At 32.6% G+C, this 16104-nt stretch overlaps 1 protein-coding gene across 1 annotated transcript; it reads right to left on the bottom strand.

Annotated features, from left to right (window-relative positions):
• Positions 1–12331: 12331 nt before the first annotated feature.
• Positions 12332–15750, bottom strand: LOC134232537 (uncharacterized protein ZK673.1-like). Its single transcript, XM_062714516.1, has 4 exons — positions 15588–15750; positions 15099–15221; positions 13831–13953; positions 12332–12475 (listed from the first exon to the last, which is right to left on the bottom strand). Exons 1-4 carry the CDS (start codon positions 15664–15666, stop codon positions 12387–12389), a joined length of 414 nt encoding a protein of 137 aa, XP_062570500.1. The 5' UTR covers positions 15667–15750; the 3' UTR covers positions 12332–12386.
• Between the last annotated feature and the right edge of the window lie 354 nt (positions 15751–16104).

Raw genomic sequence — 16104 nt, 5'->3', positions numbered from 1 at the left:
AGTAAATCAGCTTTTCGTTGCTGCTAAAAGAAACACAAACTTCGTGGTGTTCGGATAGTTTTCTCTAAAAGTGAAAGTGAGTGGTTGTATAAAATTGCCAAATGAACCTTCCTTGTAAGTTCGAGTAAGGTGTAACAGCAGAAATCCAAGGAGTGCGGTTCTTACAAGGAAGAAAAAGAATGTAATTTGAGACATTTCACGAAGATGCTTTCAAAATTGGACTGTACTTTTCACAATGATCATTTGGGACTTTTTATAATGGGATATTTGTTATAGTTTGAGACAGGATTCCTTGGAAGTTCAACAGAGAGAGAGGATCGTGGAAGTTTGAAGATGGCATTTGAAGCAGTGTGAAAAAAATCTATGAACTGTTGAACAATATTTTTCAAATGCATTTGGACATGAAAATGATGAATGGACGTAAGTTACAAGCTTACGTAATATGTTTATAATGTTATCAACTATAATATGAAAAAGTTTCTTTTCGACATGAAGCCAAATGGCTTTAAAAAGTGATTGTGTTCATGAAATTAAAATTGCTTTTTATATTATCATGATGAATATTACCCTTGATAATAGACGGACTTTAAAATTCTTCTTTTTTCATTATTATTACATTGCATGCACGACTTTTTTAGTGGAAAAAAAGAAATCGTTGAGTTTTATATTTGGTATAACCTGGGTTTTTCTTGAATTTTTTTATCTTTTTTACAAGTATTTGAATTAACCATGATACAAAATATCTAGTCAAAATATTTTTCATGTGTTAATGTTTTCTTTTTTTTATCAGCGATACATATTACGAGTATGTGAGTAATATAGGGCATGTCATTTTCTTTTATGAATTGATATACACATGTATTTATCTTAAATTTCCTAGTTAGTTATGTTGTTTTAGATGACATTAACGCGTTGATAGAAACTCTTATTCTATCAAATTAAATGATCTTTTCAAAATTATTTATTCGCTATCAATAGGACATGTTTCCACAGTTGCTTGTTCTGACAATATTTGTTGAGATTGCTCTTTTTTGTTTAATCGCTTCCTGTGTATTTTAATTTTATATAACTTTTTTTGTTATTTTATGATTTATTATTAATTGTTGATATTTACATTGTTATATTACATGTTTTATTCAGAAAATCTTCATATTGTAAATTTTATTTTATATTGATTTATATATGTCGTTATTTATACCAAGGCACTGGTGTCAGATATAAAATGAAGGACCAAATGAATATTTAATTATTAAGGAATCTGTTTAATATTGTTACTTGTAGTTTATATATTACATGTATTATACAAAAAATCTTCATATTGTAAATTTTATTTTTAAATTAATTTATATATGTCGTTATTTATACCAAGGCACTGGTGTCAAATATAAAATGAAGGACCAATATTTAATTATAAAGGAATCTGTTTAATATTGTTACATGTAGTTTATATACATCACGTATTATACAAAAAATTTTCATATTGTAAATTTTATTTTTAAATTAATTTATATATGTCGTTATTTATACCAAGGTACTGGTGTCAGATATAAAACGAAGGGCAAGTATTTAAATACAAAGGAATTTGTTTAATATTGTTACATGTATTTTATACAGTTAATAGATGAAATATATATTATTTCAAATTTTTACCAAAGTGGTGTATGGTTATATCTTCGTGATGCTAGAATTTGGTTTATATACATTGCATATAGAAACATATTTCATTCAACATCGACTTATTATAAACGTATGCCAAAATGCCAGAAAATCTTTTTGCTGTAAATTATATATTTTTTATGAAAATTAATGTCTGTATATCTGAGTTTACTATAATGTTTAATAAATTTGTTATCATTGTAATAAATTTTTGTTTGTTTTGTTTTCTGTTTGGTTTATTTCTAAGTCCATTGTCTTTATAATGCAAAGTAATCAAATAATATTGCTGAGCTGTCACGTTTTAAACTGTCAACAAAACTCATGTGACCCGTTTAGGAATTAGCGACCTAGATACCGACATTTAACACTCAAATATTTACATACTAAGTATATCTCTGACGTCAAAAACTATTTTTCTGCCCAAAAGAATTACCCAATGACGTACATTTCACAACATAAAACCCTCGGTGGTATTTGTACATAATACTAGAAAATTGCCAAATAGGGATATCCCAATGCAAATTTCGACCAAACTACTACTCAAACGACATGAGTCATAATGCCTCACTAAAATTTCTTTCAATCAAAGTAAAATTCCAAATTTTGTGTGATTGATCTAAAAATGAAATTTTTAACGCCTATTTTTTTGGACGTTGTGAAAAGGGTTTTAAGGTGATTTATGGGAATTTCATCCGTTACACTCAATTAATCAGGAGGGGATCTAGGTGAGGATGAGAGGTGGGTCAATGAGAGTGCATAAGGTAAAGTGCTATTTGCAATTGATCATTTTAACATGATGATAATTTTTGGAGGTACATTATTTTAAGAATTTGTACATAATGAAAAATCGATTTGTCTAAAAAAATCCAAAGAAAGGGAAAATTCAGTCACTGTTTATTATGGCAAAACAGGTAGGTTAAAGAAGTAAATAAAAGAACTATTACAGTTGATGCAATTATATTGGAATGTCTGAAACCAGTAATGCTCTGATTGCCTACCAGTTTATTAATTAAATGGCATGCATTAAGGTATTTCTGGTATTCATATATCTACAAATTCTAGATTCCGGTGTGGGCAGGCATACGGTAAGTACTTATAAACAAGTATAGAATTATGCAGAATTTTCGGGGTAGATTAGCGGGAGTGAATCCGTTTTCTTCCTACGCTTTAGTTCTCTCTCTCTCTCTCTCTTCAGAATTTTTATTCAACAGCATTGAAATATTTCACAAAAACGTTCCGAATCGGAACATCAGCATATTTTTTTTTATTTTGAATTTATTTTAATTTTAAAGTATCCAAAAGTGACTCGGTGTCGCACGGATCTTTTCCTGCATGGTGCAGTATGCCCACATTAGGTTATTTTTTATTAATCACATGAACTGATCTGGTGGGGAAAAGGGGGTTCAGATAGACCACCATAAATTTTCAGAGTTAACTCTCTCTGTAAGAGTAGCAAAAATGACTGCACTAAATCCCACCCCTTCGAGGAAACATTGGTTTGAACATATTTTATTGTATAAATACTATACAAATGGTTCGAACACAAGTTCTAACAACTTACTAGGTTCTCACCATGAGGAAACATTGATAAGGAAAGACATGTATCCTCCTCAACCTCCCGCAAAATAAGATTTAAATATTTCCGAGTCAGTAATTGTTATGAATGGTGTGGAACACCCCCCCCCCTCTTCACAACCCCTAACAGATATCATTGTATCAGTATATCTGCTTTTGTTTGCAGTTTAACGAAAAGGAAACGTCGAGGTGTTCGTTAAGTATTCTGTTTTAATTAGAATTGAATAACTAATATAGTTGTTTAAAATTTCTTCGGACCAAATAAACATTCTTTGTGAATTCCAGAAAGGTACAGGGAAAGCGGCTGAAACCAGGGATTGTGGTGGGTTATTCAAAGGAAGGGGAATATTTTAAATTGAGACATTTCACGAAGATGGACTTTCCACAGCGCGAACGTTTGGGCCTTTTTATAATGGAATATTCGTTGTAGGATCTAACAGGAGTTCCGGGAAGTTCAACAAAAAGAGGGTCGATGAAAATTAAAGATTGCATTTGAAGCTGTATGAAAAATTTTTTTGAAATTAAGTTCTTTGATAAACATATGAACTAAAATATTTTGAAAATGCATTTGGACATGAATGTAAGTTTGTTAATCTGTTAATATGATTATAAACTATTTTATGAAAAAAAAATTTATTTAACATGAATGAGTTGCTAAAAATGTTCCGTGAATGTGTTCATGACATCAACAACATATTAATGTTTTATATATCATGTAAGAAAGTTACTCAAGATGAAATAGGGGCTAAAAAATGTATTTTCTTATACCGGTTAATACATTACATTCATAACTTTTACAATTAAGAAATATATCGAATGTAAACTTTGTTATTTTGTCACTTTTATATTTTTTTTCTTAAGAAGTGTTTTCATCAATAATGACACAAATTTTCTAGTCAAATTTTTTTCATGTGAAAATTTTCTCCTTTTTTTTTTATCAACGATGCATATGTAGGGAGTTATAGGGCATGTCTTTTCTTTTCATAAATAGCGAAATATTTAATTTAATTCTACATTTATATACAATGTATCTAGTTATTGCTCGTATTTTTGTTGATTTGTTAAGAAATTTTAATCGTCATTTTATGATTTATATTAATTGTTGACATTTACATCGTTCTATTATACAAAAAATCTTTATATTATTAATTTTATTTTTATATTATGTCCATTATTAAAAATATGTAATTTTACATAGAAACTGGTGTTAAATATAAAACCAAGGGCAAACATTTTAGCATTAGGGAATATAAATTTCATGATTTTGTAACATATATGTATTTCATACAGTTAATGGTGTAATATATATATTTTTTTTAGATTTTACCGAAGTGATACACATGTTTAGATATATCCGATGCTAGGAACATATATACGTTAACACAAGTAGGTCCCAGATTAAAATTGTATGCCATATTTATGTCATATATTAAAGAGTTACGCTGTTGATTATTAACAAATCTGTTTCATTGTTTTTTTTGAAAAATAATCACCTAGGAAAAATGTTGACGTAGAGTGATTAAATTGCTGAGCTGACGTTTTCTAATGTGACCTGTTTATGAAAAGGCTACCTACATAGTGACCTTTAATTCCCAAATATTTACATATCGATGACGGTAAATGCTAAAATTGGTCAAAATATTTATCCGAATGAATGACGTACATTTCACAACCTGACCCTATTTAAGAAAACCCCTATGTGGTATTGGAAAATGATAGTTGAAATATTACCAAATGGGGACACCCCAATGCACACTGGAACATGTTACACTAAAATTCCTTTGAATCACGGAAAAATTCCAAATTTGGGTTTAGTACTAGTTATTAAAAGAAAATAAAATTTCAGTCTCCTGATTGTGAATGTTTCTAATTGGTTTTAGGTGATTCAGTGGAATTTCATCCTTTACACTCAATTAATCAGAGGCGGATTCAAGGGTGAATGAGAGGTGGGTCAAATAGAGTGCATTTATTTGTACCGTCCTATTTGGTCATTTTAACATGATTACCTATAGAGTGAGTTACTTGAAAATATGTATATAATAAAGACTCAGCTTGTTTTAAAGATTAATTAAGCATGTTAAGGAATGAAGCTTATTTCAACTTATGTTATCCGATATAACATAACTTGGGGCAGTTTACGCTTTATAAACCGCGAAGCGGTTTATAAGAAAGCGTAAACTGCCCCAAGTTTTGTTATATCGGATAACATAAGTTGAAATTAGCTTCATTACTTATAATTTAATTTCAGTGTAGACAATAAGACAATATCCGGAAAAAAGCTTAAAATTAAGCATTATTTTAAATGTAACGTCAAGCGGAGTAATACGTTTTGACGTAACTCATTGTGACGTAGGCAAGTAATGTTATACAAAATATTATATGTTCCTCTGAATGATTCAGCCAATGAAACTGCTTGATACAAGTGAAATTAAATTATAAAAAAAAAATTCATGTAAGTCACCGTTGATGACAAGGTAGGTCATAGATGTAAATGAAAAAAATACAGTTTTTACGATTAAATTCCTGATGAGACCAGTAATGCCCCGAGTGCCTCTTATTAATTAAATAACATGCTTTAAGGTATTTCTGACACACACACAAACACACATCTACAAAAAATTCTAATTCAATTCCTGGTAAAACGGGGAATACGGTTAAGTACTTACTTGTATTAAAATATGTGTCATAGATGCAAATTTACCATTTGACACTTTAACAATTTTACGTATACCTAGAATATTATTTCAGATTCCCTATAAATCAAACAAACAATATGGATGTTATTTTGCTTGTTTAATATGGCGCTTCTGGCCGCGGTGATCAATTTGCTGGGGCTACCACAGGGCTGCCCCACAATCAACAATCAATACAACAAATGTGACGACCCAAATCGGGCGGATCATGCACTGGGTAGGTCACAAGTGCATGAACGTCACCAATGCAATAATCAATCAAATTCAATCAATCAATTATTAATCAATCAGTCAATCAATCAATTCAAATATCAATCAAGTCAATTACTTGTCAATCAATCAATTATTAATCAATCAATCAATTCAAATATCAATCAAGTCAATAAACAATGGAATGAGCGTAAGAATATGTGTTGCACTCGTCCAATTGCGTTGAGGTGCGACGGAATACGCAAACACTAGGAATTCCAACCACGACAAGGCTGAAGTGGACGGTATCCCAAACAGCCAGTTATTACGGTATAGGTAAAACAGAGACTTCGTCACCGCGACATTGGTTGATGCGGAATCCCAAACAGGTAGTCATCACGGTATAGGTAGAATAAAGACCTCATCACCGCGACATTGGTTGATGCGAACGCTGTACCCAACAGGCAGTCTTTGAAGAATACGCAATCATACAGAATTCACTAATGCAACACAAGCTGATGAAGACGCTGGACCAAACAGGGCACCATTGAGGAAGATTGGAGCACACGATTATCACTGCGACATGGGATGTTGTGGACACAGGCCAAGCAGGAAGTCTTCAGCTACAATGACATAACAAGAACAGCAGTATTTGTTCTAAAACAAGAGGAGGGTGGGTGGGGAAAATTAAAATATTGCAACAATTCAACTTCACAAAAGTTTCCATGACCTTACCGTTTTATCGATTTATCAAGAAAGGAAGAGGAGGAAACAACTAAGTATTAGACTAGTAATAGTATATGTAAATGGACCTATATTTTCCGGATTGATAGGTTGGGACTAAAGGTACATATAATTATATATCTGTAAGGGCTTAAGATATCCGGAATGGAAGGACATAGGGTTACTGAAATAAACTCACTTATCCGAGACAGGCTCGTATAAGTGGTATTATTTCAGATTCCCTATAAATCAAACAAACAATATGGATGTTATTTTGCTTGTTTAATATGGCGCTTCTGGCCGCGGTGATCAATTTGCTGGGGCTACCACAGGGCTGCCCCACAATCAACAATCAATACAACAAATGTGACGACCCAAATCGGGCGGATCATGCACTGGGTAGGTCACAAGTGCATGAACGTCACCAATGCAATAATCAATCAAATTCAATCAATCAATTATTAATCAATCAGTCAATCAATCAATTCAAATATCAATCAAGTCAATTACTTGTCAATCAATCAATTATTAATCAATCAATCAATTCAAATATCAATCAAGTCAATAAACAATGGAATGAGCGTAAGAATATGTGTTGCACTCGTCCAATTGCGTTGAGGTGCGACGGAATACGCCACTTGCAAGGGCCATGAATACTCGTGTCTACTACGAGTAATCATGGAACTGCAACCGCCACCAATGGGGTGCCAAGAACCATGGTGACGGCGGCAGTACCTCAACGCAAATGGTCACCGTCGACCAGGGCCTGCTCATTCACCAATAAAAATTTACAGAATAAGTGATTACACAAGTTTTACAAAAGGAGCTAAGGGGCAAGGACTTAACTGTATAAAACAACTACTATTTCCTCTAACATTGTTGATACTTACGGACACTGTATTTTTCCATTGGTTACTTGTATAAATTACTTAAAAGGCTGTAACTCTTTCATGGCTTTTAAATAATTAAAACTTAAAACACCTCTTACCAAGTTTAACAATAACAATGTGTCCTAATACCCCCCCCCCCCAAACCGATCCCTTTGCATACCTATCTATATAAATTAAAACCCTTCTTTAGTACTTCACAATTTATGAACCAACTATCGATTAGTCATAGGGAAAAATAGCATACCAGTAAAGAGTGTTAAAATAGGTAAACACATGGAAGGCCTAATATTTGGACTCGAAATTGAGCAATCGGCTATTCGAATATTCGGATATTCTGATACCAGAAGGCTGACAAACTTACTATTGGATTAAACGGGATCCACTGTGCATTTATTAATGTTTAAACAATATGTTTTTGAAAAGCAGCAATTTTCAAAATTATAATAACCTTGTCATCCCTGTTGCATTCTGATGGGAAATGTGTAGTATTTGCTTCAGTAATTAAAGTGAGTGAGATTTAATATCTATCCTACAAAATTGACAAATATATTTTATAAACTATCCAATACTGTCTAAACCCGACCGCAATTTCTGTTAAAAAAGGGGGTTGAGTCAAACGTTCCATTCAACCTCTCATATAAAGCTTCGATTAAAGGAACCGTATATTTTAGATTTATATTGCATCTTGTCAACCGGCAATTTAACTCAGTTAAAACAAAAACAAGAATTGTAAGAATGTTGACCAAAAAATATTGTTCGAAGAGAATAGTTTCCTCTCAGATCGAGAAATGAGATGGTTATAGTAATTTATATCAAGTTTACTTCCTTAACCTTGAAATGCATATTTGGTAATTAAGGAAAATCCTAACTTGTACGAATGATCGGAATCTGGTTTAAATTATTTTATACATGCCTTTGTTATGTTTACTTGAGATTGTTGAGCATATGGAATTTGGTATATCGTTATATTCATGCGAAAATTAATATTTGGCATCTGCGAGTTTGATTAACTCAAGCTAGGTCATTGTATGCTGACACACAGAGTGATACACCCATTCTTAGTTGCCTTAACACTAAAAAGGAATCGTTTTTTATTTTTGTACATTACTTTAGATGTATAATTCATTTCAAGAGAGAATGATTCTTTGTATATTTTTATTTTTAAAATTTTGCCAATAATTTTGGTAAACTTGATATTACTAAAATTGGGGTATACCTGTCCCAAAGACTGCTTTGTAAAACTTATCAATCATGATAAAACATGTGCCTTACCACTTAAGTTACCATAGATATTATCCTATCCGATACAAAATGGCATAATAAAATCATTTGAGAGTTATTATGATTATAAAAATTAAGGTATTTTGTGATGCAGACTCAAGATCAATCTGTTGATTTTGTGAATTGGTGCAAAACTACAATATGAAATATTCTACACTAAATTTTGGCAATTGAATTTTGAGGGTTATGTTCTCTGAAACAGGTTTTAATGTATGACAATAAGCAAGCACATATTTCTTTTATGGCTTTTTCGTTGGTTTATGTTACTTGAGAACTTCCTTAAACAATGCTTCTTATACGATCAGTCACACATGCAAAATAGTTCAGATAAGTTGGTGGGCAAAGGACATACCTATATGTAAATGAAAATGGATTGGTCAATGTACAACAATTTTAAATGATGAAATTAGTTAAATATCTGAGAATACAGAGTCTGGAGTATGCTGTAGGTCTGTGACATTGAATACATTAAAGATGTGTTACTGTTAAATACTTAATTAATTTCGATATAACTCTCATTTATTACCATTAGGCTTAGTATGTAAGGGTGGAATGTGTCCTAATTTATGACCTTAAATTTTGGTAAGAATTATCTCCCTTCATTTAAATTAATTAAAAGAATTAATTTAAAACATTTTATTTTATTTTTATTTATTTATTTATTTTCTAATTGCCATTCTATTTCTACTGTTTTCATACATCTGTCCACCCCAGCATTTAATTATAATATTCTATTATTTTATTTTTTATTTGTTTAAAGAATTAAGTACTGCTAAGTTACTCAATTTTGTTTCTTCTTGGCAATGCTTGCTTGACTATAAAATGCTTTAATATGTCAGAGTATTACGACATTTAAGGGTAGAGAATTTAGTCCTATTAGAGATTGAAATTAAGAATATTTTTATTAAATGCTTATTTACAAGCTTTAATTTGCATTCCAGTCAATCCTATCAAGTTATGGAAAACTCAATCTGAGCAGAATGATTTTTTTTCTTATCAATTTGTGAAATTTAATTTCATTTTTAAAGGACCAGTATGAATCTCGAGACATGCTGAGATAAAAGTAACAGCTTCTTACCCTTGTGTGACTCTTACGTCTTGTACTAATATAATTTGCTCCTTGTTTGTGGCTGAAACCAGCATATCTATTCTAAGGCATATGAATGATTGATTATCGCTGCTTTATGCTACGGTTTATGAAGCCAAATTCTACATCTTTCTTGTCTACAATATGCAGAACCTTACTTACCTTAGTTACCCTGAGGCAAAAAGTTCACTCTAAAAGACTCTTAAAATTGTATTTTTTATAGCCGTTGACCAGGTGGACAACAATTTCCATGGTTAACCATTGAGTATTCTAATTTTGAGAGACCCCTCTCAACCTTAAGTCCTAATACCCCCCCAAAAAAAAAAAAAAAAAATTAAGAGAAAAATCAGTTCATATAACAGTTCATATAACACTATGTCCTTTTTTTCGGTAAAATATTATCTCTTTATGCCTTTATGCATTTTCTTAAAATGTTCCTATAGACCAGCAAATAAATGAAACGATACCAAACTGCAAATGACTCATGACAATGATGATATTAACCAACATCCTTTCGGTACTTTCAGTACTTTGATTACTGCAGAAGTGAAAGTGATGCAATCCTTGTGAATGTTCAATAGTCAAGGACATTTAAAGACTATTAAATTTTGGCAAAATGTGCAAGTACTCAGTACCTTCTTCAGGCTTCATAACATTGGAAAACAAAGCTTAAAACGGATTAGTATGCCTGACTTCATATTTCTGCGCTTGAGCCCCCACCCCCCCACCCCATAAGCGAATCAGGAATTGATTACGTTTTACTCCTAAAAAAATAATTACTTAAGTTAAACTATCCCTAGACTTCCATATGTTTCATATTGCTGTTATCTATCATTCAAATTATACCAAATAGTGTAAATTCAACCAATTAGCCGACGTTTGATCTTAACAAAAAATCGGGCAAAATCCAAAGTAAAATTACACCATCAGCACGTCTAACTTGGCTAGAAATCACAAACCATGATAGTTACTCATGAAATTAAACTTATTTCATTACGAAAATTAAAATATTGCAACAATTCAACTTCACAAAAGTTTCCATGACCTTACCGTTTTATCGATTTATCAAGAAAGGAAGAGGAGGAAACAACTAAGTATTAGACTAGTAATAGTATATGTAAATGGACCTATATTTTCCGGATTGATAGGTTGGGACTAAAGGTACATATAATTATATATCTGTAAGGGCTTAAGATATCCGGAATGGAAGGACATAGGGTTACTGAAATAAACTCACTTATCCGAGACAGGCTCGTATAAGTGGTATTATCTCCATCAAATTCTATTTATCTCTTAATAAATCTTCCGTAAAATGTAAGGCGGCTTTATCTCATTTACAGTAAGTCCACCTTAATGGCTTTGCGACAAGCATATGCATCTAAAGCGGGGGTGTGATACATTTATAATTAACAAGAGCGAATTTAGATTAGCGAGAGTGAATCCGTCCCCTTCCTACTCTCTATATATAGCTCTTTCTTAAAAAACCAAATTTAACAACGATGTTTCACAAAAATGTTCTGAATATTAAGTAAATAAGTCTTTTTTTCATTTTAAGTGTCTAAACGTACAAGGTGTATGATTCGTGGATATTTCCTGCGTGGTATGACTATATTTGTACATGTTAAACTAGGTTGTCTAAAAGTTTATTTTCTATTGATCTCATGGAAAGCTCTTGGGAGGGGGGGGGGGGGGGCTGGACCCCTAAAATTTTTAAAAGTTAACTTTCTATGTTAAAGTAGCGGAAAATGACTTTATACACCCCCCCCCCTCAAAATAACATTAACTTCTTTAAAAACGGTTGGGAGGGTCATCTATCAGACACACAACGTGCCTGGATTATACACATATAAATATTTCAGAAAAGAAAACAATCCATCAATTGTTAAAGCGAAAGAAAATAAAATCACGAAAGAAAAACAAAATTTGTAGAATTTTTAGCAAAAAGATTTTCTATACTTCATATAGCTTTAGTCACGAGCTTGGACACTTTATTTAGGTGAAGCAAAAATTATTAATATTTCTAAGTCTCTTTCTCTCCCTCTCTTTCTCTCTCAAGTACCCCTTACAGTGTACGTATTATATATTTCACTGTTTATACAATGTAAATCCAGTTCATCAAGGAATGCAAAAATGCACTATAAATCTTAATTTACAAAACTTCGCTATTCTGTTTTTTTTCTTAAGAAATATTTTTACTTTAACATTGTTCATCTTTAGTTAGTAACGATAAAAACATGTTTCATATCAAATCATTTCTTTATTAATTTACTAGCTTGTCATACTGAAATAACATCATTTTCCAACAGCTGGTTTCACCATGGTGTCTGTTGGGACAGGAGTTCCAGGTGGGGGTGTGTTTGGCGGGCTATCATCCCCGGGGTCTGAAATAAGTAAAAAATCTCAAGCATGAAACCATCTATAAAACAGTACTTGTTCTCTCCCTACTCAGGTTTAAGAAATAGGTCGTCAAAGTGGGAAAACTTTTTTTCAGTAATTTTCAACAGACCGGTTGAAAAGATGAAATATATTTTTTAGAAAATTAAAATATCTTTTCTAGCAGGTTTTAAAAAAGAGAGGCGAATTAAGTTTTAGCCAGCCAATTGGGAGAGGGCAAGCAAACTTTTTTTTTTAAAGATGGCCTTTTATACATTTTTCCAATATCATATCAGCAATAACACACTATATAACATATTTGAGCCGTTGCTTCAAAATACCGCGCAACATGGCATCGGCATCTGTGTCTCAGTAGGTGCTGGCACGAAAAAGATCCCCTAAAATTCCTTATATAAATATGGCCTTTGGAGTGCCGATTATCATGTCTTAATTTGCATCCCTCCACGGCTTGGAAGTGGTGCCGTCTTCACAATATGAAAACTCGAAAGGGGTGTTAAACATGTGGGAATAACGAACAGTATTCATGATCAGAAGTCCATAAAACAATACAAAATAGAAGCAGAGCAAAACATTAGAGGTTGGACCAGGTGCCATGGAGGAGTGAACATCCCCTGATGAACGGTCACAACTGCCCCTTGTCATGACTGAAAATAACGGAAAAATCCGCCGTCAATTCAATGTAAAAATAATGGACAAACAATTAAGATGAAAAACGTTAGTCAGCATTGGACTTAATGATAAATTGCATTTGCTGTCAAGCTCATTGTACCGACCGTAGAGTTACCAAATGATGACTTTAATCGAGACTGCTGATATTCTTGTTTCATCAGCTTGTTTGTTAATAATTTACCTCGTTTTAGAAATTGTTTATACATAGAGCATGCTCTTGCGTATCGAATCAAATATATGAATTTCGTATGCAAGTGATGAAGGTATATTGCTGTATAAGTAAGGGAAGATAACGATTGCAAAGTTAAAGTTATCACGTTTATCATAGAGAATGTTATTAGATTACCATAAACGTCATTTCAAGTTAAATATACAAATATGAAACAGATGTATCAGGCTCCGTAGTATCTTTTATCTCAAGCTACGTTGTCGATATATCTAAAAATCGAGTTTAATATTAGAGCAATTGTTTTCTTCTTTTGACATATAAGATTTTGGACAAATTCTGCTTCATATGAATACAAAAATAGGTCTATTAATAATGGGGCGCAATTGCTACCCATGGTAATTCCAATAGATTGTTGGAAGACCTAGACTCCAAAAACAACACAGAATTGACAATTAGAAACAAACTAAACAAATAAATACATGTACCTGAACACTTTTCACTTACAATGACATAGGTGGCACCTCTTTCTGCAATGTTCTCTCATGTAAGCCCGGGTATTTTCATCTGAACAAGCTTCCATGTGGTACGCATGACAGGAAGTATCAGTGTCCTCACAAGGGGGTTTAGCTATGGATTAAAATGGTAAAATGTACAGACTCATTACGCGTATATACTGGCATCTAAGGAATCATCGTCTAGTTAGTAGAGTATGCCAGGGCATCACCGAATGTTGGAAACGTGGGATAATTTGTATTACGGGCGAAGCCCGTCATATGGAGAAATGGTGTTCATTCTGCTCGATCATTTGCATATCAGCCGTATTGAAACTAAAATGGCGGTCGATTTCAAATAGGTTTATACAGAGAAAGTACAAAAAATTACAATATTTTTTGTTCCGCTTCAGACAAATTTGTAGATCACTGATTAGATAAAAGCTGTAATCACATGACGCCCTGAAATTTATGTATAGTGTCGCCATCAAGGAGTAATATTAAAATCTAGCATGCACGCAATTCATTTCAAGGCGTTCTTTTTGTAAATGAAAATGGTGGCTAAAAACGGTTTGTGTAGGTACAGTAGTTAAATTTCTTATTATCTTAAATCTTATGATATTGGATTAAAACTAGATATTTTCATTATATGCACATAGATTTTTTAAAATAATTTAAAAAGTTCTTCAGTTGGATAACTTCATTACACAGTCAGTTATAGGGACCTAATACGGAGTCGATTCATCGTGTTATCCCACCATCGTTATCGCATTGTCGCGCCATCGCATCATCGCCATATCGTACCATACATGTAGTTCCATCGTCATTGCACCATCGCTTCATTGTTATCGCGCCATCGACCTTTTAGTTGTTGCTCGATATGAATTGTGATAGTGCACTGCATAGCCTTACCCGGATTCCGTAGTATTGCTAAAATCCGGAATGACATTTTCTATACACCATTAGGTGTCATATTTATGCCATCCACCATAAAGAGTGAATCTCTAAAACTTAATCAAACTTGAGCTAAAACGAGATTCACTCTTCGATAAAGGCACTTGACAACCGTACTTTCTACAACCTACTTTTTCATAATATTGTTTTCAATTCTGATCTATTGTGGACATGTTTACGCTATTTGTACTCTACTAAATCCGAGCATAGACTGTCGTAGTGTTTTCAATTTTAAATTAAACAGAATTGGTGAATAATTTCATATAAATTGTATTAATGCAGACATAATTTACAAAATATTTTTGAGAATGCCCTTGACTAACTTACTTGGACAATAGCCGCAGCGGTAGGGACAGTTTTGTCTCGCCCAGTCCTCATAAAATCCTTCACATTTGCTGTCCATGTATCGCCAGCAGTTTAAATCTGGATTGTCCTTACACCAGTCTACATCTGAAATTTAATCAATCTTTAGTGAAATGTTTGCAAAGTGACCACAAATTACGTCTTGAAAACTACGCAGACCCCCCCCCCCCCTCCCCCGAAAAAAAAAATTAAAATTTTCTGAAAATCTCTTGGATTCCTACAAGATTCTTTTTTTCAAAAAGTTATTCAGTAATTTATTTAACAGTTGATTAAAGTCAGTTCAATTTAATGAAGAAAGATATAGCTGGACTTTATGCCAAATCTTCAGGGCTTTTTTCTGAAATGTATTATTTATCCAAATTAAGTATCCGAAAGGTATCATACACTAATTATTTCTATTATTTTGAGACATTTTTACAAACAGCATTTCCATTTTAATAAACTTTTCCATACCTGTAAAATCTGTGGAACCAAATCGGAGGCAACATAATACCCCGAAAATTCCAATGGTTAATTCGAAAAGTTTTTCCATTTTTGAAATTCACGAAAATCTTTTGCACCTGGAACTTTTATAATATTGACAGCAGGTAATTCTTACAGCACTTCTTAGAGTGACGTCAGAGAAAATGTGGTTCTTCGATTCTTACTTTGACCCTCAGATATCTGAAACTCTGTCAACAGTTGACCTTATGTGACCTTTGAAGGCTTATCTTTGACCTACCACGAGGTCATGAGTCGAATTTGACGGAAGAAGGTACAGTGTAGATAGGAAAAATATTCTTATCAAGTACATTTAGTAAGAAAGATGAATAAATGCACTGAAAGAAAACCCTAGTGAATTTAACTAGTGTGTTTCGTAAAGCGTTGGTCGTGATCAGTAAACTTTCAGTTTACTGGTTAAGATAGTGAGTTGTGGAGCGGGGGTCGTATAGATACTTAGATACCTAGTGAAAGTTACTCATCGATTCTA

The sequence above is a fragment of the Saccostrea cucullata genome, unplaced genomic scaffold (assembly GCF_032062105.1).
Source record: "Saccostrea cucullata isolate Sc308-1 unplaced genomic scaffold, CSIRO_AGI_Scuc_v1 ctg14373, whole genome shotgun sequence".
Classification (NCBI taxonomy): domain Eukaryota; kingdom Metazoa; phylum Mollusca; class Bivalvia; order Ostreida; family Ostreidae; genus Saccostrea; species Saccostrea cuccullata.
The sequence above is the reverse complement of the archived record's forward strand: the minus strand, read 5'-3'. Positions and strand labels throughout refer to the sequence as shown.